Source organism: Hyaena hyaena, unplaced genomic scaffold (assembly GCF_003009895.1).
Source record: "Hyaena hyaena isolate Hyena2069 unplaced genomic scaffold, ASM300989v1 scaffold_173, whole genome shotgun sequence".
Taxonomy (NCBI): domain Eukaryota; kingdom Metazoa; phylum Chordata; class Mammalia; order Carnivora; family Hyaenidae; genus Hyaena; species Hyaena hyaena.
The window spans coordinates 1,248,274-1,274,396 of record NW_024080805.1 but is presented as its reverse complement, the minus strand read 5'-3'; the positions used below and the strand labels follow the sequence as shown (position 1 = coordinate 1,274,396).

General features: G+C 34.2%; 1 protein-coding gene across 7 annotated transcripts in view; it reads right to left on the bottom strand.

Annotated features, from left to right (window-relative positions):
* Window positions 1-26,123, bottom strand: part of USP34 (ubiquitin specific peptidase 34) — a 252,168-nt gene that overhangs the window by 98,011 nt on the left and 128,034 nt on the right. For all 7 annotated transcript variants that reach the window (XM_039240318.1, XM_039240319.1, XM_039240314.1 and 4 more), the window contains 10 exons: window positions 21,069-21,151; window positions 18,378-18,532; window positions 17,282-17,395; window positions 15,372-15,471; window positions 15,101-15,260; window positions 12,248-12,374; window positions 12,004-12,151; window positions 5,347-5,447; window positions 4,772-4,981; window positions 934-1,059 (listed from right to left, as the gene is read on the bottom strand). In XM_039240318.1, the coding sequence (XP_039096249.1) occupies window positions 934-1,059; window positions 4,772-4,981; window positions 5,347-5,447; window positions 12,004-12,151; window positions 12,248-12,374; window positions 15,101-15,260; window positions 15,372-15,471; window positions 17,282-17,395; window positions 18,378-18,532; window positions 21,069-21,151 (1,324 nt within the window). The remainder of the gene's footprint in view (window positions 1-933; window positions 1,060-4,771; window positions 4,982-5,346; window positions 5,448-12,003; window positions 12,152-12,247; window positions 12,375-15,100; window positions 15,261-15,371; window positions 15,472-17,281; window positions 17,396-18,377; window positions 18,533-21,068; window positions 21,152-26,123) is intronic.

Below are 26,123 nucleotides of genomic sequence, written 5' to 3'. Positions count from 1 at the left end.
AAGGTGTAGAAGCAGTCAAGTCCATTAAGTAATACTTACTAAAAGTTACACCTGCACATTTAAAAGTCATATGCAAATATATAAACCTTAAAATACTGTTCTCTTCTACTCTTAATTTATGAAATGATATTCATACAATGTGCATCTCTGGTAACAGTATTATTAGACCTACTCTGAGTCATCAACCATCAGTTCTCAGACCTACCTTGTTCACATCTAAATCATTTGAGATGCAGAGCCTTCTGAAATCACATGACCAAGTATCCAGTCACAGAAAACCAATGGAGAATAACACTAGAACAATGTTTTTTCCATTCATTATGTAGGTATTCTCCTGGTATCTACACCTAACCCTTTATTATATAGCTTTTAAAAAATAATTTTTTAAAAAATATCTAACAGTTACATTTGTGAGGTCATGCCCCAATAGGAATATATTCAGAACATGTGCCAATATGGAAAAAACACTAATATAAAGGCAAATTATGTTTTTTAAACACAATTTAAGAAAACATCCTTGCCTTGCATTAGGCCCATATTATTAAGCCTAACAAATAAATGAACATTAAAATGAACTGGCACGGGGCACCTGGGTGGCTCAGTCGGTTGAGCGTCCGACTTCGGCTCAGGTCGTGATCTCGCGGTTTGTGGGTTCGAGCCCCGCATCGGGCTCTGTGCTGACAGCTAGCTCAGAGCCTGGAGCCTGTTTCAGATTCTGTGCCTCCCTCTCTCTCTGATCCTCCCCTGCTCATGCTGTCTCTCTCTCTCTCTCTCAAAAATAAATAAAATATTTAAAAAAAAAATTAACTGGCACTTTTTATCCGTTAAATGAATAAAATTTTACTAAGGATATAGGTCAGCAAGCAATCTCATACACTGCCAGAATATAAAATGGTTACCATCCTCTAGGAGAGTAAAAAGATGAGGGTTTACCTGTTCATCTGAGATATTCTGGAATGCCATCAACATGTTAGGACATGTAGGAAGAAGCATCAGTAGTTCCCATACACGCCTAGAGAGATTTTCTGCATGAAGATGAAGTTCTTCACATCTTAAGCTCTACACAAATAAGAACAACTGCTTATCAAGACAGATCACTAAAAGAATAAACCTACATTTAAGTTCAATTTTTTTGCATAAGATTCTTGATTATCAAATTTGATAATATTTTGTAGTCTTTATTTTAAAAAATTCTTTAAAATGTTTATTTTGGGGGGAGAGAGAGAGAGAGAAAGCGAGAGAGAGCGAGCTTGAGCAAGCAGTGGAGGGGCAGGGAGAGAAGGAGATATAGCATCGGAAGCAGGCTCAAGGCTGTCAACACGGACCCCAATGCAGGGTTCGACCTCACACACCATGAGATCACAACCTGAGCTGAAGTTGGACGCTTAACTATTTAAGCCACCCAAGACACCCCTAGTCTTAACTTTAAAAGAAATAAGCCATGTTTCATGGTAACCATTTTTAAAAAAAATTTTTTAAATGTCTGTTTATTTTTGAGAGAAAGGGAGATAGAGCATTAGTGGAGGAGGGGCAGAGCAAGAGGGAGACACAGAATGTGAAGCAGGCTCCAGGCTCTGAGCTGTCATCACAGAGCCTGACGCACGCCTTGAACCCACGAACTAAGAGATCATTACCTGAGCTGAAGTCGGATGCTTAACTGACTGAGCCACCCAGGCACTCCAACATTTTTTAAATTATTATTTATAAACAATAAATATATTTATTCAATAAATTGACTGTTAGGTCAAAGTAGTAGTTTTTCAACTTGTTACTGGATACTTTTTGGAAAAAAACAGTGACCTGTAAATCTTGACGCTTTATTCAGGAAACTTTTCAAAAAGAAGTGAAAATATCTGTTTTACAAAGCCATTCAAGTAAATTTCAAGAACATTATCAGGTCACTATTCCAACTATGACAAACTCTTGGTGAATTAAATCCTTGACCTTACATATTTGGGAAAACAGTACCCCTTTTTTATATACCATATCTTATTTTCCAATCTCAGATAAGCAGAAATTAAGAGGAAAGCAAACAATTTTTTAAAAGTTACCTTTTTTTCCCATTATCATTTGTTAAATTTGAACTCTGTAAGAAGCTGAGATAATAGTAACCTGAAGAACATTGTCAGAAAATATTTAAGAAATAGGCAAGTTCCTTTTTCAAAGAAACTACAGCACAACTCCAAGAGGTAAATAAACAGCTAAAGCTAAAATTTACAATGTTGGAATTTTCCAGAGGATGAATTTGAGTATTATTCTATTACTGCTGCTGTCATAATGATTTTTTGCTATAATACAAAGGGATGCCAAAGGAATCTACTGTATATCTATACAAAGTTTAGTTCTTTCCATATAATGACATAAAGCTAGTATATCTGAAAACAAGCAAATCTTAGAGTTTCAAAGTATCCTTTGCTTTTCACAACTCTAATGAAGAAAAGCAACCCAAAGTAACATTTTTAGTTCAGCTGGGGAAATGGTACTGAAAATTCTTCAGTAAAATAAATTCATTCCTTTGTAAACACCAAGTTTAAAAGACAAAAATGTAAGGTTGTGCTCTGTGCAAAGAAACAATCTGAAGGGAAAAAGAAATCCCAGGTATAAATATATGTGCTATGTTATGATTAGAAAGCCCCACAATATACGGATGGGTCATTCACAGCAAAGATCCTTTATTTTTATTTTTGTAACCTTGTACAAGACCAAACTAGCCTTGGGACAACAAAGGAACCCCACATATCAACAATGGTGTACTTGCCACAAAGTTCAAAAAAGTATCTGCTCAAAACTGAATGCTTCCTCTCCAGTTCAGATCTCATGGGGACTACTACAATGGCCTATTCACTGCACCTCCTACCTCCAAGTCTTTGTTTTCTCTAATACATCCACCACAATAACACCTACACTTTGTTTCTAATACCTCATAAAAGATTTCATTTGTTGCTTTAAAACATTCCATGATAATGGTAATCCATTTTACAAAGAAGAAAAAAATCTCATATGGCCCTTTGTGGTATAGGTTATAGGTTCCAATCTCCTTTTCTTTTCTTTTTTTTTTTTTCAATTACACCATACTCCCACTCCCAGTATTTCAAACATGCCATTCACTTTTCTGTGAATCTATAATGCTTCTCTTTGCTCTCAGCAGCAAAACCAAATTTAAAAGACTCTCCTTTGGAAAACCTTCCCCTAATTTTTGCTCCCTATGTTCCCACATCTGCATAGCAACCCCCCAGAAAACTGAAGAATTCTTCTAATTATCCTTCTTTTTAAGCTGCCATACAGTGCTGACATGAAGTAAAAGGTCATTAAGTATTTGTGGTATAAAATACAAAAGGTAAAAAAAAAAAAAAAAAAATGGAGGTTCATGGGCATCTCTTATTGATTATTCTACTTGAACAAAAGAAGACTTTCTTAAGAATTTAAAAACTTGCCACCACAAGAGACCACAAGCTATGAGGAACACGACTCCATAGCAGTTACCAATGCATCCAGGATCAAAACATATTTTGGAAACATGGAAAAAAGTCATTTAACATTCCTGGGAAAGAAACAGTAGTAGCACTATTTTATATGGAGCTCAATCTCAAAATACTAATTCATTGCAGGAGACACATGAATGAATATCGTCTTAGGATAAGTCTATTTAAAGGCATTACAAATGCATCAGTGGACTAATAATGAATCCTTTAGGTGAGCTCACTGTCTTTAAATACCATCTTTATAGTGATTACCCACACCTTACTTATTTAAAACAAACCCCTTCTCTGAGCTCCAAACACAATTATATCTGATTCCTTGACATCATCACTAAATGTCCCACGAGCATCCATTCTTCTTCTCAAATGGAATCTACACAACTGCTCCAGCCAGAAACCTGGACGCCATGTCCTATTTTCCTTCTTCCTGAACATGAATCTATCCCCACTCCTAATCCAATCCACAACCAAGTTATGTTGTTCTGATCTGCAGTCCCCTTAATTTGTCCACCCCCCTCATTCTATTCCAGGACACCATCAGGGCTTCCTTGAACTAGTGCATTAGGTTCTTTACTGCCTTTTCTACTTTTGCCAAACAAACCTACTACCTTGAAAACCTAAATCAGAATGTGTGCTCCTCATTCTGCTTAAAACATCTTACTGCTGTTCACCTTACAAGGAGAAAAGGAGTAAAATAAAAACAAGGTGCATGGCCAGACGGGTTCTACTCACCTTTCCTATCTTAGTCCTCTCATTCCTCTCCCACTAGCCTCTATGTTCTACTCATTATTAGCTCTCCAACAATTCCTAGACTTGCCTGATTCCTTATATGAACGGCTTCTGGGTTCAGATTACTGTATGCAGGTGATCCCTCAACTGTCTTCATTTAGCTGGGTCCTTTTCATCCTTCTACCTCAGTTACATATGGTTTCCCTCAGAGAAACCATCCCTGACCAAATAATACATATAAAATGAGTTTCTGCCCATCACTACTCTCTAATAACGTTAGTCTTAGCAGATACCTCTATCTAAATTTTAGCTGTTTACCTGAAACTATCTGCTAGACTTATCAATTATTTATCTTCCCACTAGACTGAATGAAGGCTGAAACTGTGCCTAATTTGATCCTTTTAAAACAATACTTAAAACATTATGCCTGGATCATATGAGGCAGTTAAAAATGTAATGAATGAATAAATGGACTCATAGGTTTTACTGCGGTTAAGAGTGCAGTATTTTCCACTCAACAGAAAGACAAACAATACAATGTAAAAATAAAATGATATAGTCACCTCACTATCTTCCACTGCCACTTTTCCTGAGGGTGGTTTAAATGATGCAAGCATTTCTAATAAATCAAAAAGAGTAGTTAAATGAGGTTCTTGTAAAAGCAAAAGCATAGGAATGTTGTCCTTCTGAGGGGGCGGTAGGCAAGATGCTGGCAGCTGAACACCTTCCCCTTTCCGTTCTCTCCTTGGTGCACCCAAAGATACAAATACCATCTATAAAAATAAGAGCAAAGGGGAAAAGTATAAAATTAAAGTATTATGAATAAAATTACTTCACAAAAAAACCCACAAAACGTCACATACAATTAAAACAAAAGCAATAATTGTTTTTGAAGGATACCTTCAACTAGATCATTAAAATTTGGGGCACCTGGGTGGCTCAGTCGGTTAAGAGTCTGACTTCAGCTCAGGTCATGATCTCACAGTTTGTGAGTTTGAGGCCCACATTGGACTCTTTGCTGTCAATGCGGAGCCTGCCTCAGATCCTCTGCCCCCACCCTTTCTGTCCTTCCCTTGCTCACGCACGTACCTCCTCTAAAATAAACCAACATTAAAACTCAAACCACATTTGTGTGTACCTGCATATCCTTAAAACCAAGCTCATGAAGTGCTTTTTCATCATAATCGGTTGTTAACTCATGTCCAGATGAAATCATTCTGACAGGTCCCATAAGGCCTCCTTAAAGACAGCAGAAAACATTAAGTGAACATTTTTATAAAAACTAACGTATTTGCTGATATGAATACATGGTTACAGTATGTTAGCCATCCTAAAGAGCCTCATTTCACTAAATTAATCTTTCTTTAGAGAACTTTTAACTAGCACCTAACATTATATATTGGTCACTCCTTAAAAATAAAAAAAATCCCAGTTCCATAAAGGCAGACATTTTATTACATTCAAAGATGATTTCCCAGTACTAGACCATAGCAGGCATTCAAACTTTATTGTTTAATCCATGAATTTTTTTAAAAAAGGAAATGCTTGACAGAGTAGGAAATTAAGTAAAATGATGAAATATCAGAGGAATGATTTAAATTTAAGTAGTGTTCGGGGTGCCTGGGTGGCTCAGTCGGTGAAGCGTCCGACTTTGACTCAGGTCATGATCTCACAGTTCGTGGGTTCAAGCCCCGCATAGGGCTCTGTGCTGACAGCTCAGAGCCTGGAGCCTGTTTCAGATTCTGTGTCTCCCTCTCTCTCTGACCCTCCCCTGCTCATGCTATCTCTCTCTCAGAAATAAATAAAACATTAAAAAAAAATTTTTTTTTTAATTTTAAGTAGTGTTCAATTTTATAAACTTCATGTAGAAAAATTCCATTGGATTTACCCTACACAGCTCAAGAATGAGTGTAGTAGGGCTGCTGTTTTCCATAATGCAATTCTTCACCAAAACTGTATTATAATTTTTTTAAATGTTTAAAAGCAAGTGCCAAGATTCATCTATTAACCTTCTTGGTTTTCCTTGCAGAACATCTGACATTGTTTAGTGTATTCAGTTTATTATTCAGAGTAATTTCATCAACTTTAAAATAAAAGTTCCACTAAGATTTTAGAATAGAATACATTAAGACATAAATTAATTTGGTATCTCTATAATATTTCTACAGAAACAGGCTACGCATATCCACTTAATCAAGTGTTCATTTATATATCTAACTAAAATCTCTACATTCAACTTCTAATACTTTGGCAGATTTTTATTAAATGTCTTTTCTACCTTACTAAGATAATAATACAGTTTATGATTATTGGTATTTTTTTAAATATCGAGATTAAACATCCTTAGTTGTGATAGACTGCTAAGATAATAATATATAGTTGGCTTGGTTCCTTGTGTGTAGATAGCTAGAGAGGTAACTTTGTTATATAGATAGCTATATAATTCTTGTTACATAGATAACTTTGTTCCAAAAGAGAATTAAGATGGTTAGCACTTTATTTAGGTTCTTGGATTCTATTTAGTATGAGATAGGCCTACACTTATTTACACGTTAACTTTCGATTATAATGGTTTGAGGTGGCTTTTACAATTAACAGAGTTTTCCATGTTTTACCAGTTTCTTTAAAAATTATGTTTATTAAAAAAATTATGTTTATAGCAGCACTCTCCACAATAGCTAAAACATGGAAAGAGCCTAAGTGTCCATCAACAGATGAATGGATCAAGAAGATGTGGTTTATCTATACCATGGAATACTACATGGCAATGAGAAATAATGAAATCTGGCCATGTGTAGCAACATGGATGGACCTTGAGGGTGTTATGCTGAGCGAAATAAGTCAGGCAGAGAAGGACAAATATCATATGTTTGCACGTATAGGAGGATTAGGAGGAACTTGACGGAGGAACAAGGGGGAGAAGAAGGGCGGAAAGGGTGGGGGAAAAGGAGAGAGGCAAACCATGAGAGACTCTTGAATGCTGACAAAAACTGAGGACTGATGGATGTGGGAGGGAGGGGGGATGGGCATGGAGGAGGGCACTTTGGGGATGAACACTGAGTGTTATGTGGAAAATAATTTGACAATTAACTGTTTGTAAAAAAATAAATAAATAAATAAATAAATAAATAAATAATTATGTTTATTTATTTATTTTGGAGCGGGTGGAGGAGGGACGGGGTGGGGAACAGAGCATCACCAGCCAGCTACTCTCTTGTCAGTGCAGACCCCGATGTAGGTGAACTCACAAACCATGAGATCATAACCTGAGCCAAAAGCAAGAGTCAGATACTTAGCTGACTGAGCCATGCACGTGCTCCTCTTTTACCACTTTTGAAAGCATCTTTTTGAACATAAAAATGGCTTATTCCTTGAAGAGTTCTGGAAAGAATTACTAACTTTAAAAATGTTTAAGTCTTAACACAATAAATATTTCTAAACAAGAAAATTAACAAAAAATCTGATAAAAACTTCTTATGATGGTATATTAAACAATATATCTACATTTTATCCTTTGAAACTCTAATAAAATGCATTTTTAAAACTGTATTAATTATTGGACAGGGGGAGAAAGGGAAGAGATCATATCAACCAATTTTGTAAGCTGAAAAGCAAATGATGTGATAACTAGCAAGACCCCAAAAAGATAAATGTCAAATCAGAAATAGGCTTATAACCTGTCATTTGATTTATACTGGTTTAACACAGAAAGATCAACACCTGACAATGACCAGGGAAAGGGGGAGAGGAAAAAAAGGAGAAGAAGGGGGAGAAAGAGAAGAGAAAAAGAGACAGGAAGGAGAAATTGAAAAGAAAAGCAATTCTGTGAATTATGAGACATTAATAGTCTAGGATACATTTAATTAGAGGCCCAGAAGTTAAGCTAAGGGGAAAGGAAAAAGAAAAAATATTTGAAAAATATATGAAATTGCTAACCTTTTAAAAATTTGGTGAGTATTATAAACACAAAGACCTAAGAATTTAAACTTATCCAAACTGCATAAACAAAAAAAAGCAAGAAGGCACACTAAAAATCAATCTGTTGAAAACCATGTCAAAAAAATTCCTTGGGCTGCCTTGAGTTAAGGTTTCACCTTGGGAGAAGAGCTTACTTTTAAAAAATTTTTAAACCAAAACAACAAAAAAATTCTTTAAAATCAACCACAGTTACAAAGACATACTGTATACAAAGGATGAAAGAAAAAAAACCAAAGACTTTTCAATCAGAAACTCTGCAAGCCAAATGACAATGGGTAGCCATTTAAGAAGTCCTGAAAAGAAAATACCTCTTGACCTAGAATTCTATATCCAGTGAAAATATCCTTCAAAAGAGAAGGCAAAATGAACTTACAAAGTTTGAGAAAACATTTTTAAAGGAAGTTCACTAGAAGAAAATAGAAAGAAATCAAATGGTAATTTTGATCTACATATGGGAATGAAGGGTGCCAAAATGGCAAATATATGGTAAAAAAGGAGAAAAGATGACGTGAAACTAACAAAAAAAATTAATTTGCTGAACATTCTGTTTAAAATGCAGAAACATGAAGTCTGGATTTTTGAAGATTCACCAATAAAAAAAAATAGCACCAAAAAGCTATGTCAACCATGAAAATAGGCATGTTCAAAGAACAAAAACAAGACGTTAGATACTAAAAGCATGACAGCAAAAAATGAAAACCTCAAAAGAAGGCTGAACAAAGTTAAGTTGAAAATATCTCACAGGAAGTTTAGTTAAAAGTCGACCAAAGAAATAAAACATGAAAAAAGTAAATTTTGAATAGTCCAAGAGATGCAACATGTAGATGATAAAGAATCCCTAGAAAGAGAAATGATTAAATACTAGACAGGAAAACAATAAGCTAATTCAAGAAAATTTCCCCCCAAGGGGCGCCTGGGTGGCTTAGTCGGTTAAGCGTCCGACTTTCGCTTAGGTCGTGATCTCGCGGTTCATGGGTTTGAGCCCCGCGTCGGGCTCTGTGCTGACTGCCAGCTCAGAGCCTGGAGCCTGTTTCAGTCTGTGACTCCCTCTCTCTCTGACCCTCCCCTGCTCACGCTGTCTCTCTCTCTCTCTCTCCTAGAAATAAATAAAACATAAAAAAAAAAGAAAAGAAAAAATAAAATTTCCCCCCAATTTAAAGATACAAGTTGCCTAAAAACTAAGGTACCCATGACAATAGTTGACAACAGACCAAATACTCAGATTGAGCATTACAAAATTTCAGAACAAGGAGAAGACTAATTAAGACCTACAAAAGAAGAAAACAGAATATATTAAAAATGTAATGCAAATGGCTTCAGAATACTGAACAGCAACAGAAGCAAGAAATGCAATGCAGCAATACCTCTAAAATTCTGAAACAAAACTACTTCCAAACTAAACTTGTGTGCTCAGCCAAATTTCCATTTAAATATAAAAACATGAAAATTTTTGATTACTCAAAGAATCAAAACTTTACCCCATCCAATCTCTCAAGATGCTACTGAACAGCTGCATTGTATTCTGGGGGGTGGGGGTGGGGGTTGGGAGATGAACCAATAAAAAAGATAAAGGATACCAAAAAAAAATGATATCCAACCTAAGACAGAGGCAAAGAGAATAACCAGAAGGATGATAAAACATATCATACTGCTATATATACCAGATTTGGAGAATAAATAGTAGTATCAGTGATAATAGAGAAATGCACTACTGAGGGACCATCATGACCAAAATCCCTACTACCTTCATGATATCTTTCCTGCGGAAGGAATGGCAAGTGAACCTGACTTGGGATTCTTATCTGTACCTGAACTATCTTTACCGTATGCTGGCAAAGTTTCTACTCTCATTTCCATGTCCTACTACCTGAATCAGGAGAAAGCATTCACATCTTACAGAAGAAATTCTTCCTTAGTCTATTCCTGAGAGCTGAAATGGGTCATGAAGAGATTAGAAAAAGAAAAAAAATATTCAAAACTCTATGACTATACTTCTGTCAGATATCCCAGTGTCCTGACAACATTCTACAGCACAAGACCTATACTTGAGAACTTTCCCACTGAGAGCCTCAGATGAAGCTTTATAAACCTTTAAGAGAAGGTTAAAGTAAACACTCTCTTTAGCTTGTTTCCTTCTCTGATCCTTTACCTAATAAAATAACTCTCCTTTTCCTTTGTCAAATTTGTGCTTATCAGTTTCACAAAACTAAACACATTTTTAAGGAATATATTCATTAGAGGTAAAGTTACAAAGAACACACACAAAAAATAATAAACTAAAAAGTCAAGACATTGTTAAAAAGAAGTGGAAAAGAGGCTATTAAAGATACATAAGTAGCTTCTTATGATGTTCCATTTTTTTTTTTAATGTTTTATTTATTTCTGAGGGGGTGGGGGCAGCGTGAGCAGAGGAGGGTCAGAGAGAGAGGGAGATACAGAATCTGAAGCAGGCTCCAGGCTCTGAGCTAGCTGTCAGCACAGAGCCCAACATGAGGCTCGAACCCATGAACTGTGAGATTATGACCTGAGCCGAAGTCGGACGCTTAACCGACTGAGCCACCCAGCCATCCTGATGTTCTAGTTCTTAATCTGGATGGTATGTGCATAGACATGTTCCTTTTCATTATTACTAATCTCATATTCTCTACTTTATGTAAAACGTAGTTCAACATAAAAAAGAAGGTACCTTTGACCGGAAAATCTCATAACTAGGTATTTGGCCCCCATGCATTAGATGATATAGGTGAGAGGATATTCTCTGTGGCACTGCTTATAAATGGTTTAAAAAAAAAAAAGCCAATGAACTAAATGTCCATTAACAGAGGACAAGCAAAACACATCATGGCACTACTATATTATAGGATATGTAGATTTAGTAAGAATGAGATAACTTTTTATATGCACTATAAATAGAATGCTACCATTTGTGTTTTAAGTACATGAATATTCTTACATTACATCTTGGTATCTCTTAAAGGGTATGTAAGAAAACAACAACAGCACTTGCCTCAGGAGAAGGGAAACAGATGGTTTAGAGATAGGGATAAGGAGGGACACTTTTCAACATCTCTTCTATAGTAGCAAGAATATTAATTATTCAAGAATAAAATTAAAGATCTGATACTTTAGAAGATACTTGTGGTTCCATCTTAATCATGATCCACCTTACTAAAAGATGCCAAAGAATTACTGCACATAGGCAGACTGAAAATCCTAACAGAAGCTTTTAAACTTTAAGATTTTTTTGTCTAAATGTATACTTAACCTATTACATTTTACTTAAAATTTAAAGTTCTGAAATTATAACAGCATTCTTTTCATGGTTGTTCCTCTGATTAACTCATATTTTATGTGCTATGGAAAAACACAAAATTGCACCAGTAGTAACAGTAAAGGAGGAATCAAATACACCTTTCAGGCCTCTATGAAAAATTTCTTAATATGATACTCTTTTGGAGGGAAGGGGAGGTGCACAGTGAGATTTAAGAGTGTATTATTTTCATATGCTCTGGGAAAAAAGAGAAACAAAAATAGCAAAGAAAATTTATTGGGTAAAACTGGGTATATGCATGCATAGAAACCTAAACTTATTCCTTATCAAATAATTTCAAAAATAAAGTTTTTTGAGAAAAATGAGGAAAACCATTTGCAAATAACATCTGAAGCAACTCTTAACTCTTCCCTATGAATCAATGTCATGATACCAAAAAGGGGGCGGAGGGGAGCTATGAACACACTTGGTAGTCTTAAAAGCAAAGGTTCTAAGTTCATATATAACAGAACCTAGAAAATATGAAAATTTAAATGTTGGACTTACCAGGAAACTCTCCCTTTCGACTGCTTTGACCAAACTCCTGAAGCTGAGCTTGTTGATTTATTTGTTCTTTCTGTAAATTTTCATACCAATGAGTTACTTCAGCCCTAAGATCTGCTACCTGGTCACTAGGATACATTTCAATAGTCATCTGAAATATGAGATGCAACCAATTTAAAAATACAACAAAAACAGATATTTGAACTGGGAAATGTTATCAATTTTGAAACTAAAATTATGTAACTACCTTGTCAGGAAGTCCAGCTGGCTGGCATACGACCCTTAGCGGCAGCGACTGTTTGTCACTCAGTGCTTTCAAATGACTACTTATACCAGTGCCTTCAATTTGCCACTGTCTAAGATGATAGGCAAATCTAAAATACATAAAAACCATACATAGGAAGAATATCATTTTAACCCATATTACTGTTACAGAAGTTTTTAATATTTCACAAAATGAAAAAGCCCACAAAAGGTTGTAGCATATTCCAATTTACAGCACTAAGTTTAGATTCATCATACTGACTGAAACTTTAATGCATAAATGCAGTTACAAATTCGTTTAAAAAATAGTTTCCAAGAAAAATTACGGGGGGGGGGGGGCATTAAGAAGATTATTATTTTTTTTTTTTTAAAGGGAGGAGTGGAGGGAAGTCATAGAGGCAGGAAGAATTTAAAGAAACAAACTAATCCAGAAAATGAAATGTCAGGTTTTCATTCCTACATTCAGAAGAGGAAAAAAAGGATTAGGAAACATTTTTCAGAGACAGCAATGTATCCTAATAAATATATGCTAACCAGAATTTGAGTCCTGATTCCATGACGGCTAAAATTATAAAATAAACCACAAAGACTAATCTCTGGGGAAAAAGGCATCTAGCAGGTAGGTCACTCACTAAATACTGTCAGTTTTCTAACTGATTTTCAGTTGTTGAAGACAGGATCCAGGATACCTGAATTTAGTTAAGAAAAGAATTATCAATGTCAAAAACTACCCAACAATTCTAGAATAGAAGGACATAAAGTAAAGGAATAAATGGATTTGATTTCCTAGAAGGTATCCAATGTCCAGCTTTTGTGGCTGAGCAAAAGAGGGATCTTAAATCTTCTGAGGCTGGATTATTCTTTCTTGTGGATGGGGGGACATAGGGGAAACACCCTTCTGCACTATAGTATGTTTAGCAGCACCCTTGGTCTCTATCCACTCACTACAATGCCAATAGTAACCCCCCTTCTCCCTTCAGTTGTGGTAATCAAAAATGTCTCCAGACATTACCTAACATACCCTGGGAAACAAAATCACTATGGTTGAGAACCACTGTGTAAATTATAATCTTTCTTCTTCTTAAAGAAAATCCTTTTTAAAAGACAGTTTTATTTACTCTCTTAATATAAGGAATACACAAACACAATAATTACCTTATATTTTCATTTTATAAATGTTAGGTAATTTTAAATTAGAACTAAGCACACGAAGCCCTTGAAATTGTAGAGTGATACAACACAAAGATGTGCATGAAAATTCCTGACACCTTTTAAACTAGCTCTTAGTTTTTCAAATATTCAATTGTTTCCTAGTTTCTCTACTTAGCACCCAAAAAATAAGTATTTATTTAAGTTCTTTAATACCAACATTAACTTTGAGAGTAATACATAAACAAATACAAAGATTTCTATCAGAGGCTACTAGAATCATTTTTCTTGAGTTAGAAAAAAACTGTATCTGAGAAGGGATTTTTGAACTGAAATTCATTCAACTTACAAAAAGCACTACTGAAAGCTAATTTACTTTTAAAGACTTTTAAAATAAATACTTATTTGAAAAACACATGTAACACTGTGTGAGGACTAATGGTTTGAACCAATAGACCCTTTTTGGTTTGTGATTTTTAGACTCTGTAGCAAAAAGGAAATTTTGGAAGAATACATATCATCTCATTAACAGCAACTATCTCTAATAGGAAGAGATAGATTACGATTTTAATTTTCTGTACTATTACCCTTAGTAAAATACCTGGATTTATTATAAATAGTATGTATTAATTTTTTCTACTAATTTGAATAAGACACATCACCACATTTGCTTATTTATTTTTATTTTTTAGATGGTAAAAGTTATGAGGCACTGTGACGTTTCTGTTCAAAAAAAAAAAGAAAAAAAAAAAAAAAAACTCCAGAGTTCACTTACACATTCTTTAAAAACACAAGGAATTACTTAAACATAATTCCCACAAGTTGCAATCATAATCAAAGAATTTTGCAATGCCTAAATATATTAAATCATGAAGCCATGTTATTTATAAGGAATGTGTAGAATATTTTTGGTATTCAATGTTTCTTGATATTTTAAATAGAATTTCAATAAATATCAATTGTAGGACTCATTATTCAAACTAAGCTCTGAAGTTGAAAGATTTTAACAATTTTTTCCAACACAGTTCTTTGTATTTTTACATTTACTCATGATTTTTAACAAACAGAATTTCTTAATTAAAACTATCCACTCACCTTTCATTTCAGTCGATATATTCATAAATGTTAATTTGCTTTATTTCTGTATTACACAGGGTATGTCTAAATTAATTATACAGATATTCATTAACACAGAATTTTTTGATCATGTTTCCATGGTAAATGGAAATTCAAAATTAAAATACTGTCTCCTAGTCCAGGAAGAAAAAAAAACAGCAAATGAAACAAATGACTCAACTTGATTCAACTATGAGAGATTATCTGCTGTTCTTGGTGAGGGCTTTAGAAACTTTTTTTGTGGTGGTGCTCTGCCTTTCAATCATAGTAATACTTTCTTAGAGGTGGAATTCTTTCTAGAGATTCTTATTCATGCATATCTTTTCAGTGTTTAAGAATTTTTAAAGCTCCACAATATTTACTGGGAACCTATATTGCCTATTTCACGGCAAAGTGGTACATATCATGAATAAAAATATTTCTATTACTAACCCTTCACCTGTGGTAAGTTAAGCTTTCTACCTGCCCCAACAAAACTTTTAGTTTAATTTTAAGAATACTTTTGTACATGTCAGCAATAAAAAAAGGAAAGCTTGAAATTCACTGTTAATAATGTGGTATAAAAAATTACCTTCTCCTAAATGCTTCCAGATGTGTCTTCAGCATAAGAAGTCCTCTTTCTATAACAGTGAGACTTGAGTGTGATTCCTGTTCAAGACTGCTAGAAGCTATCATAAGACTCTCCATACACTTACTAATAAATTCTTGCTCCTTCTCCAAACCCGTTTTACCTGAAAATCAGATGTTTAGCCATGTTAAAAAAAAAAAAAAACTAAACAAAAAACAGCTAAACAAAAAATCCTCACATAAAAAATTATCAGATGATATTTCAAATCACTCACCATTAATATAATAGGAGTTAATATACTGGATAGCTGCTCGACTGACATCACCAGACTGTGCTCGTAAAGCAATGCCCCAAAATTGGTCCATACCACAAAGCTAAGAAAATATGATGACATTTATAAATTTATTTTATTATTTGCCAAATAATATAAATGATTAGAAGATTGAAGTAAGAAGTCTTAAAGTCACACAATATCAAAGACCTTTAACATCCTATAAAGTGCTCAATGGCAATTCCTATTAAAGAGTTATTAAATAATAAAAATGATAAGAGCCTTGGAAATTTCCTCAAACACTGAAATATATGTCTATTGGTTCTAAAATTACTTATTTATAAAGCAGTTAACTCTGAGAGAGAGACAGAGTGTGTGTGTATGCGAAATGTTTGACTCAAAAGTTGTGACTACGTGGTAGGAAAAACTCAAATCCCCACAATATGCTATAGGTGAATAAAAACAAAACACACACAATTATTAGCAGAAAAAAAGCTTCAATGCTTTCATCCAATTTACTGTGATAAAGCCACTGCCTGAAGATAGTCACAGAAAAATTTTTAAAAATGCTAACCCAAATTGTTACTTAAATTTATGATGTTAACTATGAGATGACAAAGAGAGTGTGTTCACTGAAAACTACAGAAAAGGTGGAGTCAAAATCCTCAAAAGTTTGGGCAGGCTGAAGCAAGGTATCCTTCTGAAAGGTAAATGAACAGCCTCAGCATTCATATCATCCACTTAAAAAGCAGTATTATCTCAAAATTAGAATATGAATACTTCTTAGGTAAAACAGATCTGTCTGGTTGTCTGAAATAACCAAGTTTAAATTTATCAAAGTAAGAATTAAGACCAAAATATTAAAAAAAAAACAAAACAACTATTTGAACAAGGGAAAAAGGGAAGAAGATCCTATGAAAGCATTCCAGATCCAATCAAAACTATTCTTTATTATACAGGTTAATATCAGTATTCCCTATCTTTGTAAACACAACCTCAACTTCTAAGGAAAATTCATGAAAAAGGGGAATAGATACTATAAAATCAAAGCTAGAATTAATAAACTATAATGTCCAATGAAGAAGACTTTCAGATAATTAGTCTGTGTTAGGAGAGTCTAAGAAATAATGCATTCAAGAAAACCCAGGAGCCACCCAATGAGGCAAACAGAACACTAAGCCAGAAATAAATCCAGCAATTTGTGAGCATTCAGTTAGTGAAAGGACAGTCATGCCGCATGGTCAGAGATGATTTAAGGTAGATCCTATTCCATGGTGCTGCCCAAGAGCAAGTAAAAGCCTGGCCACAACTAATGGCATAAAAATCAGATTTTAGACAAATCAACCTTCAAACTGACAAAACTACTTTATTATCTAGGAGCTTTTAGGGGACTAAAAAAACCTCTTCTACTGCCTCTTCTACTGCCTCTTATACTTTAAGGAATGTGCTTCCTTCCTTAATGCTTTAATGCCTCATTAAGCACCACCAGGGTTACGTTTGATAACAAAACAAAAACAAAAACAAAAATATCACCAAATCTGGGGCACCTGAGTGGGTCAGTCGGTTAAGCATTCAACTCTTGGTTTCAACTCAGGTTATGATCTCATGGGTGCTAAGTTGGAACCCCACATGGGGCCCTAAGCTAACATCAAGAGCCTGCTTGGGTTCATTCACTCCCTCTCTCTGACCCTCCCCTGCTGGTGATCTGTCTCTCTCTCAAAATAAATAAACATGAAAAAAAAAAAAATCACTAAATCTGCTTTATAAAGCTTTTTAAAACCTAGTAACAACAGTCTTCAGAGTTAGTAAATTCTATGCTTGGTAGACTGAATAAGGTAATTCAGTAATCTAATCTGAGGAATTAAAAAAATTCCTTAAGCTGATCTAGTAAAATAACAGGTCTAAATCCATACCTCAGAGTTTGAACCACCATCATAGGCACTGGTCGCCAGTCGAGCCAAGTTACAGAGATGCTGAAACAGGTTTAACCCAGTCATGCTAATTGTTTCAGGTTTTAGCTGCGGCATCTTAAAAAAAAATTTTAAGCTAGTTTAGTGTGATGATTAAGTTAAAACATTTTATCGAATTTAGATTAACAAATTTAATTTAACAAAGTTAATTTTATTGAAACCAATGAAGAAGAAAATGTATCTGCTCAAATTTTTAGTGGTGATTAAAAAAATTAAAATAGGTAATAATTTAATGAAAATTTTATTCAGGTCATAATTGAAACCTATTATCTGTTTCAATTTTCAAGATATATCTGTATCTAGCTCCAAATCAGAGGAAACAAATAAAATATTTTATCATTTATTGTATACCTATCCCATATACATTTATAAGATGTGTAGATACATGTACAGTTTGTATATAGGTCGGGGCTTGAAATTAAGATACCTGAAGGTCTATCTGTAGCTTTGTAGTAGATCTATTAAGCGACTTTAGTTTACATGTACCAAAAGTCATTCATATATATTCAATTCTACCATAGAGAAAATGTGACATTCTGCAGAGTATAAATCTCAAAAGTATAAAATAAAAAGTCTATTGCTTTATTTTCATTAATGTTTCAAAATTCAAATGGAAATTTATTACCTGAAATAATTGTGGCATCTGATAAAAATGAACAAAACTGGATAGAAAAATATCTTTAATAACATGACATGACATTGCTTCCTAAAAATGACTTTCTTGGACTCTACAAAAAATCTGGAGATTGGCTTGTATCTTCCATACGACTCACTAAAACCACAGCCATTTAACTAAGAAAGATTCAGAGAATACAGCTCTTATTCATATTCAAAGCAATATAAATAGTATAGGGGATAAAATTAAAGTAAAATCTAAGTGGCAAAATTATATAAGGACTACTGAAAATAGTACATGTCTATTTTAAAAATCTGTGTCAAAAGAGGAAGAACTGAACATTACAGAATTTGTATTTCAAGAGATAAAAAGAAAATATGGAAAAAGAACATAAGCAATAAAACTGTCAAGAAATAAAATTACCTTCTCCAGGAAAAGATGTTTGTAGGTTTCCATTCCCATAGCATGTTGATCTTTACTTCGAACTTGATTTAAAAACCAATGAAGGGCGTCATCATAACATTCAGAATCTTCTACTAAACAATGCCATAAAATGTCGACTTGCTCTAAACTTAACCCTAGATAAAAATTACAAATTTTGAATCATGGTACATACAATGTTTTGGTCTTAATTCAATATATTAGAAGCACCAACATATGCAAAAATATCAAGAAGATATTTTATAACATTTTATAAAAATTATTTTACAAGAGATTTCATAAAATTTATGCTTTTAAAGGCAAAATATATATGTAATCCATATATAAATCCTCTAAAACACACAAGTTAGATAGTATCCTGGAAGAGCCATTTGGTCTGGAAAATCATTCTCATTAAAATATGAACACACCATTGTATTACAACAAACACGATTAAGGTGAGGTAATCCTCAAAGATGAGGAGTCAGTTCTAAGGTGTAAGAGTTAATAGAGTGCACATCATGTTTAAAGATCATTCTGTGCACACAGAAGACAAACAACAAATACCAATGAGCATTATTTTTTGAAACTATGGGGAAAAAAGGATCTGTATGATGAATAAAGCAAAAGGTAATTGACTGCCTAAAAAAGAAACAAGCAACATGTCAGGGTATTTGATTAGCTGGGAAGCCAATGTAATGAGATGAAATCTGTATGGTACTTTGACCCAAGTATTAAACGATTCCAATGTCTGGCAGAAAGAAGGCAGAAGAAAGGCTCAGAACCAAAAAGAAGGTATTATAGGCAATCACAAATATGATATGGATAAAAGATAAAATCTGAAAGGGTAGAATAAAAGCATCACAGGGATTTTTAAAGTATATTATAAGGTCCAAAGCCTGGGTTGCTCCCAAATCAGAATGGATGGGAAAATCTGATAGATACAATCACAAGAAAACTTTTTCTTGGGAAAAGTAGATGAGATCCAGAATAGTAAAAAACGCCTCAGAAAATATTTACGTAGTCGTATTACCAGTCTACAGAATCTGATCAGAAAATAAGTATCCTATCAGTTTCTCACATAACCATATAGGTTGAAGAACTTATACCCCTGGGAGCTAATATTAAAACAACAAAAAAACCAGAAACAACCTTTAGTGTATAATTTAAAATACATTCCATAACTAAAAGAGAAGAAAATTAAGAGTTGTAAAAAAACAAAAAAACAGTATCCAGGTTCATTACAGTAAACTACATGATAAAACAAAAATGTATTCATAAATGACTGAATCACCAATTTACATTCAATAAGCAATGTATAAGCTTTTGTTACTTAAATTTTTTAAGAATATAGTTATTGGTATATTAAATCAGTATTCACTTATTGAATATAACTTTAGAATAACTATATTATCCTTGAAAGGAATTGTGCCAGTAAGAGAAGAACAATTACGATGTGGGAGAACTGAAGTCTTCGCTTTGATTCTACCTCAACAGTAGCTGTGTTAAGCCAATACACAAAGAATCTATACGATGCTCCCTGAAATGGGAACAACAAAATAAATAATTCATTATTCAAATACTGAGAAGAGTGGTGAACAGTTTCCAGTGAGAATCTATACTAAACAAATGTTAAGACTTAAAGAAAAGTCTTAACGTAAATGTTAAGACTTAAAAAAATTATGAAATTATTTTTGCTGACAGTATGTCTTGGTTTGACTTATCCATGTAGAAGATTGTTGTTTTTTTTATTTTATTTTATGTTGTCTTGTATATTTCAGTCATAATTGGTAGGATGAAAGATATAATAATATGAAACAAAAGCTTCCTATCAAAAACGGGTGTCTTCATTTAAAAATCTTGTGGTATCATTTTAGTGGCATTTGTTACAAAGAGATCACCTTGAAGAAATTACAGACTTTACAGTAAAATAAGCAGATGGTGGATCTCAAGCATAGATATAGACGTTAAGAGAGCTATAATGACACCTCTCAGCTAGCAAAACAGTTTGACTATATTAACCACAGCTAAAGAAAGAGAGTGTCCTAACAAAGTTTGGTGACATGGACATGGAGAAAAAGTGTGGACAGTGAAAATAACACAATCTGTCTAGTAAGAGAAAAGGAGCTCTGGCCAAAAGAAATCAAGCTTCCTCTTCTCTTCTGAGAACATTTAGCATGTGGATTTAGATATAGTCCACACTTTGAATTTACCAGACCAATTTTTAAGATTAATTTTTAGTGAAATTGAATTTGAGATTAATCTAAGTAAAAGTAGGGTATTCTAAATGTCTCTATCACCTGTGAACTCAAGCAATTTTGGGTAAGATTACCCCTAATAATACATAGACAGTGGCTGTTTCTAACTGGAGCGATAGGATTCTAAAACTAAAAGAAATAAAAACACAGGCACTCCTGAACACAGTATCTTCTATCCTATATATCTTATTTTTGAAATGAGTGGTTTATTCACTGAGAAACTGACAACTTCAGAGACCGAAGCAAAACTGTGTCAGGGTCACGCTCATTTTGCCATACATACTGAGGACATTTGGTATTAAGAAAAGGAATTAATATTAATTAATCACTACAGAAATCTAAAGGCATGAGCACATTTAAGTTGACTCCTCCAAGAGTCAATACAGACCTAAAAACTGATTAAAAGACTGATTAAAAGACTGATTAAAAAGCTTACTGAAATGATCAGGTGATCCCAGAGTTGAAAACACACAAGTCAAGAACTGAAGTCGAACTTGAACTTCGGCACTATGGCTGTACCTATATTTAAAAAGTCATTAAAATAATTAACTGAAAGATCCTACTTCTTAGTTATTTTTAAAGATTTAAAGGCCCTAATCTTAAATTATACCAAAGAAGTAAAACTCCACTTTAGTATCATAATTATTAAATATTTTAGTTACACTTGACCCTTGAACAACATGGGATTTAGGGGCACCAAACCCCATGCAAGTAAAAAATCTGTATATAACTTCTGACTTCCCAAAAATTTGAATACTAATAGCTTACTGGTGACCAAAATCCTTGCTGGTAACATACACAGCTGATCAACACATAGTTTGTATGATACACGTATTATTGTATACTACATTCTTACAAAAAAATAAGCTAGGCAAAAATGTTACTATAAAAACTGTAAGAGAAAATACACATACAGTACTGTATTTATAAAAAAAAAAAAATCTGCAAGTAAGTGGACACACACAGTTAAAACCCACGTTGTTCAAAGGTCAACTGTATGTAACTTTGGTTATACCGAAAAAAAAAAGTCATAAAGCCAAATGGTATGTTTGAGATTTATGTTATTTAATAAATTATAAAAATCTGCAAACATCAGAAAACATACTTTTAAATTAGAGGAGAAAGTACCTAAGAATGCAACAGTGGAACAAAAGAAATACGCCATTTTGAAATTATGCAATATGCACATAGATTAAATAAAAACCTGCATCTCCATCTAAAAATTGCATGTTTCATTATCACTGCTCCGCCAGTGATAACACTATATTCCTTAAACAAGAAATGCTAACGCAGTATCAGTTCCATAAATCCAATTCATAAAGAATGCAGCTAATACAAAATTGGCATTTTTGAATGTCACTTCAAATCTAAATAATTTAAATTCACGTGCACAAAATCAATGGTTAATGTGAGAAATGGAGGCTTGTTAACTAGGTGATTTCACATGGTTCTCTGGGAACTCCAGTTTGTAAGCATACACAAAGAAATAGCATTTTGAGAAGCAAATGTTGGTCTGTGAGGGAGGAAGGGTGGGTAGAAGATGCATCTGAAGCAACAGTCAGGGGCCAGACTGTGGCCAGCCTGAAATATCAAACTGAAGAATTTGGTATTATTCTGGATGGAAAAGGAGGTCACTGAAGGGTGTTGGAAGGGAGAGAGGAAAGACATCAGGTCTGCATTTTAGGATTCCTTTAGCAACCGTGAGAACTGTGGTAGTAGAATGCTCTAATTCCCACAGGGATCTAAGTACCCAATCAATGAAACTAAATCAATCATCAGGTTTATTTTATTTTTTAATTTACATCCAAGTTAGTTAGCATATAGTGCAATGATTTTAGTAGATTCTAATGATTCATCCCCTATCTATAATACCCAGTGTTCATTTCAACAAGTGTCTTCCTTAATACCCCTTACCCATTTAGCTCATCCCCACAAATCAATCATGAGTTCTTATCTCTCTGTTACAAATCAAAGGTTGGTTGTGGATGAACTGCTCAAATTGCTTTGCCAACAAACAGCAGCAGCCAGTCTGAGCCCTGATCTATATCCCAGGTTATGGAGAGTCAAAGTGTCTGAATTCAATCTCCTATAATCTTCAAGTAAGTATAAAATTTTAAACCTTCCCAAATTAGCTGGTTTCAAAAATTACTCCACAGTCACTATTGAACTTTAAAGTTAAGATTAAGTATCCTGGATATACCTTTGCTGCTCCTTACTGTCCCATATTAATGTTGGCAAAGAAAAGACGAACTTTCATGTCATTAATGTTGCAGTGCCCTTTGTGAAGATGAAAGCACATGTGGCAAGATGGCTGGGGGTGGGGAGGAGGGAATACAGTAAGCAATTCACAGACTAGAATGCCATCCAGAGAAAATTCAAGAACAGCTCATAACAGTTCTCATCCTTTTACTAAAAAGGACAAATTTTATGCCAGAAGGCTTGGAGTACAGGTTCAAATTTGAGTTCTATCATGCATCAGTTCTGTGATTTTAAGTAAGTTACTGTACTTCTCTGAACCTGAGCCTAGGGGACACTGGTCACAGACATTAAGTGGAAATGAAGTCTGGTCCCGTACAAAGCACTCTTCTTTCCTGAATACTTCCTTCCGCTATACTTACAACTCAAAGTAATGGACCCAGAACTCTAGAAGGCATGGAATCAGTCCCCTTGTCCTTTCTTCTTCGGGTTCCATAGTAGAGCCACTGGCTCCACACTTCAAAGGACTCTGTCTGCTTTGTCAGGGTCTCACTGGCTACTGATATACCAGCCAGGAAATTTCTTGAGATGTAAAACAAAGATAATATCAATACTGAAATCTTCTCATGGGTGTGTCCGTGGCTTCTGACATTACAGGAAATAGAGGACAAAAATAATCTCCCTAACGGCATGAAACTTTAGCAGCAAACTAATACCTTAAAAAATTTGTTTGTTGCCTCAAGGTTGACACAGATAGGATTTTCTCCAGAGGCCACTGGATTCGAGAAATATGTAACACGTCTGTTTGGGAAAGCTTTCATGCCACAAGAATCTTTTTGTCCTAGGTGACCATCTTAGAACTTGCCTACTAAAATCCCCACTGAACAATTAGAAAATAATAGGCCACAAACTCAAGAGGTCAGTATGCTTTAACAAAGGGTAGTAAATGTACAACTCTGTTTTACAGCCTGAAGGAACAAGGGAGTTCTATCAAAAGAGGCCAGACAACATCTCTCTAAGGTTTTATTCTTCTTAAGATGCCAGGCAACAAGGACTGGAAGGATACTGTATACTCTAAGAAAATATAAAACTCATCTCCAAAGAGCACCACTCCACTGTTTACCTTATTCACCACAAAAGCAACACTTAATATGATGATCCACCCATGATTCTACTAACAAAGTGAGCAACTTCCCTGTACACAATGCTATGAACTATCAAGACTTAGACCTATGTTTATTTTTTGGCACTGAATGTTGGACCTTCTCTTTCTGAGGATGATTCATCCATGTCTTGTCTTCCATGCCCCTTTCTTAAGCCTCCCATCCCTGTTCTTCAAGCCCACAGGCTTACAGCTGTGGTGAAAGCTCTTTTGTAACTTAGCATTTTTCTACTAACAAGTAACTTGAATTCCATCTTCTAAAGATGCTCAAGATGTGGGTCATGTGTGGTTTTATTTCTGCTTCTTTTTGATCTTGTGTTTTTCACAGATCTATGGAGATGCTCAGATTCAGGAAACCATGATTGTCTTCAACCTCTGCTTCAAGAAGAATTAAAAGGAAGATACAGACTATGAAGAATACTTAGAATTTTAATAGCACTTAAAGAGATGCATCTTATGTAGAGATAACTTTGTCAACAAAGCTACAGAATAAATTTAAGGAGGTATCTCAGAAATAATTTGATAGGCTTATAGAATAGGATGTCTAAAAAAAATCATCAAGTAATAAAACACGGAAACACTGGTTGAGTTTAGATTTTAGAGGGCCCAAAATACTAAGGCTGAAGAGACTGGAAATTTTTTTATGCAGTGAAGAATCTAAATGATGGTAAAAGGCAAAATTGTTGTTTGTTTTATACCATAGCTTGTTTCAGCCAGGTAACTATTTTTTATAGATAACCTATATGCCAGGTACAACTTACTAAATTATTTCATTTAATTCTTCAAAAACTCATGAGGTAAGTAAGCAATTAAGAGTCTACTGGGGAGGGAACTAATCAAAATAATGTCAAAACAATACACTCAATAATCTAAACCCAGGTCTGTATAATTTAAAAGCCCAGGTACTTTCTTCCAGTACTACATTCCTAATAAAATAAGGATAAGGAATTAATGAACATGGGGGAGAATGAAGAAGCCTGATCCAGAGGTTGGAAAATAGGCCTGGAACAGTGTTGGGGGGAATGTCAACTTGTGAAGAGACATGGGACATGTTTTAGCATTAAGATAACTAGAGAATGATGACAATTATAATGCAGAACTCAAGAATATTAATTAGAGAAAACATACTATTCCACTATTTATAAAATGTGTTTTTGAAATGCATTATAGAAACCTTGGTGCCACTATTTATAAAAGTGTGACCCTGGGCAAGTTATTCATCATCTCATAGTTCAAACTCATTTTTAAAATGAGTCTGATTACTTCAAATGAGTTAATACTTAATGGTATGGGGCACATAGTAAGCATCAATGAACACTAAATTTTTATCATCATCATCACTCATGTTTGGAAATGACAGTACAACAACAACAACAAAAAGGCCCCAAAGTCTCCAAGTTTCAGGTGACTGAGAGGATGGTGGGACTCTAAAGGACGCAGTATAATCTGGAGATAGAACTGATTTATGGGGGAAAATAATTCAATTTGGAGGTCAGTAAGTATGCCTTAAAGGTGAATGACTTTTCTGAACAGTCTGCTCAGTTTTCATCTATGTAGAAGTTTCCTATATGAATATTTTCTCAAAAAATACTAAGGCTAGCTAATACTGATGTTAAGCTGGTTTTCTCAACTTAGCCATCAGTCCCCACCAATTGACTAATAAGCAGAAACCTTATGAATTTTACATTTCCTTCTAGGCAGGCATGTCCCTGTAAGAAGCTTTAAATACAGCTACCACTAACCAATTTCTACCAATTCTTATCATAAGTCACTTAGTGATGAAATACTTTTAAATTTCAGAATCAATGTCCTAATATAGTAACACAAGGATACTGCTGTTATCTTGAGGGAGGGGGTTAATTTTTAATTCGTGAAAACAAACAGAACTCAATAGTGAAGGTTAACCAACCCCCAAAAGCTAGATGACCTACATTTACCTAAGGTTAAAAATTATAAACATAACATTATAAAATCCTCCAACTTAAACAAAAAAAAGCCTTTCCTTCTTTCAGAGAAAGAATTTTTACAACTAAAATTTTCAACACATTTATTTACTATATGAAAGAAAAGGTGTAGAAATACTAGGACATTATCTTTCAGAAGAAAGACAGCATTTAAATACAACTAACCTCG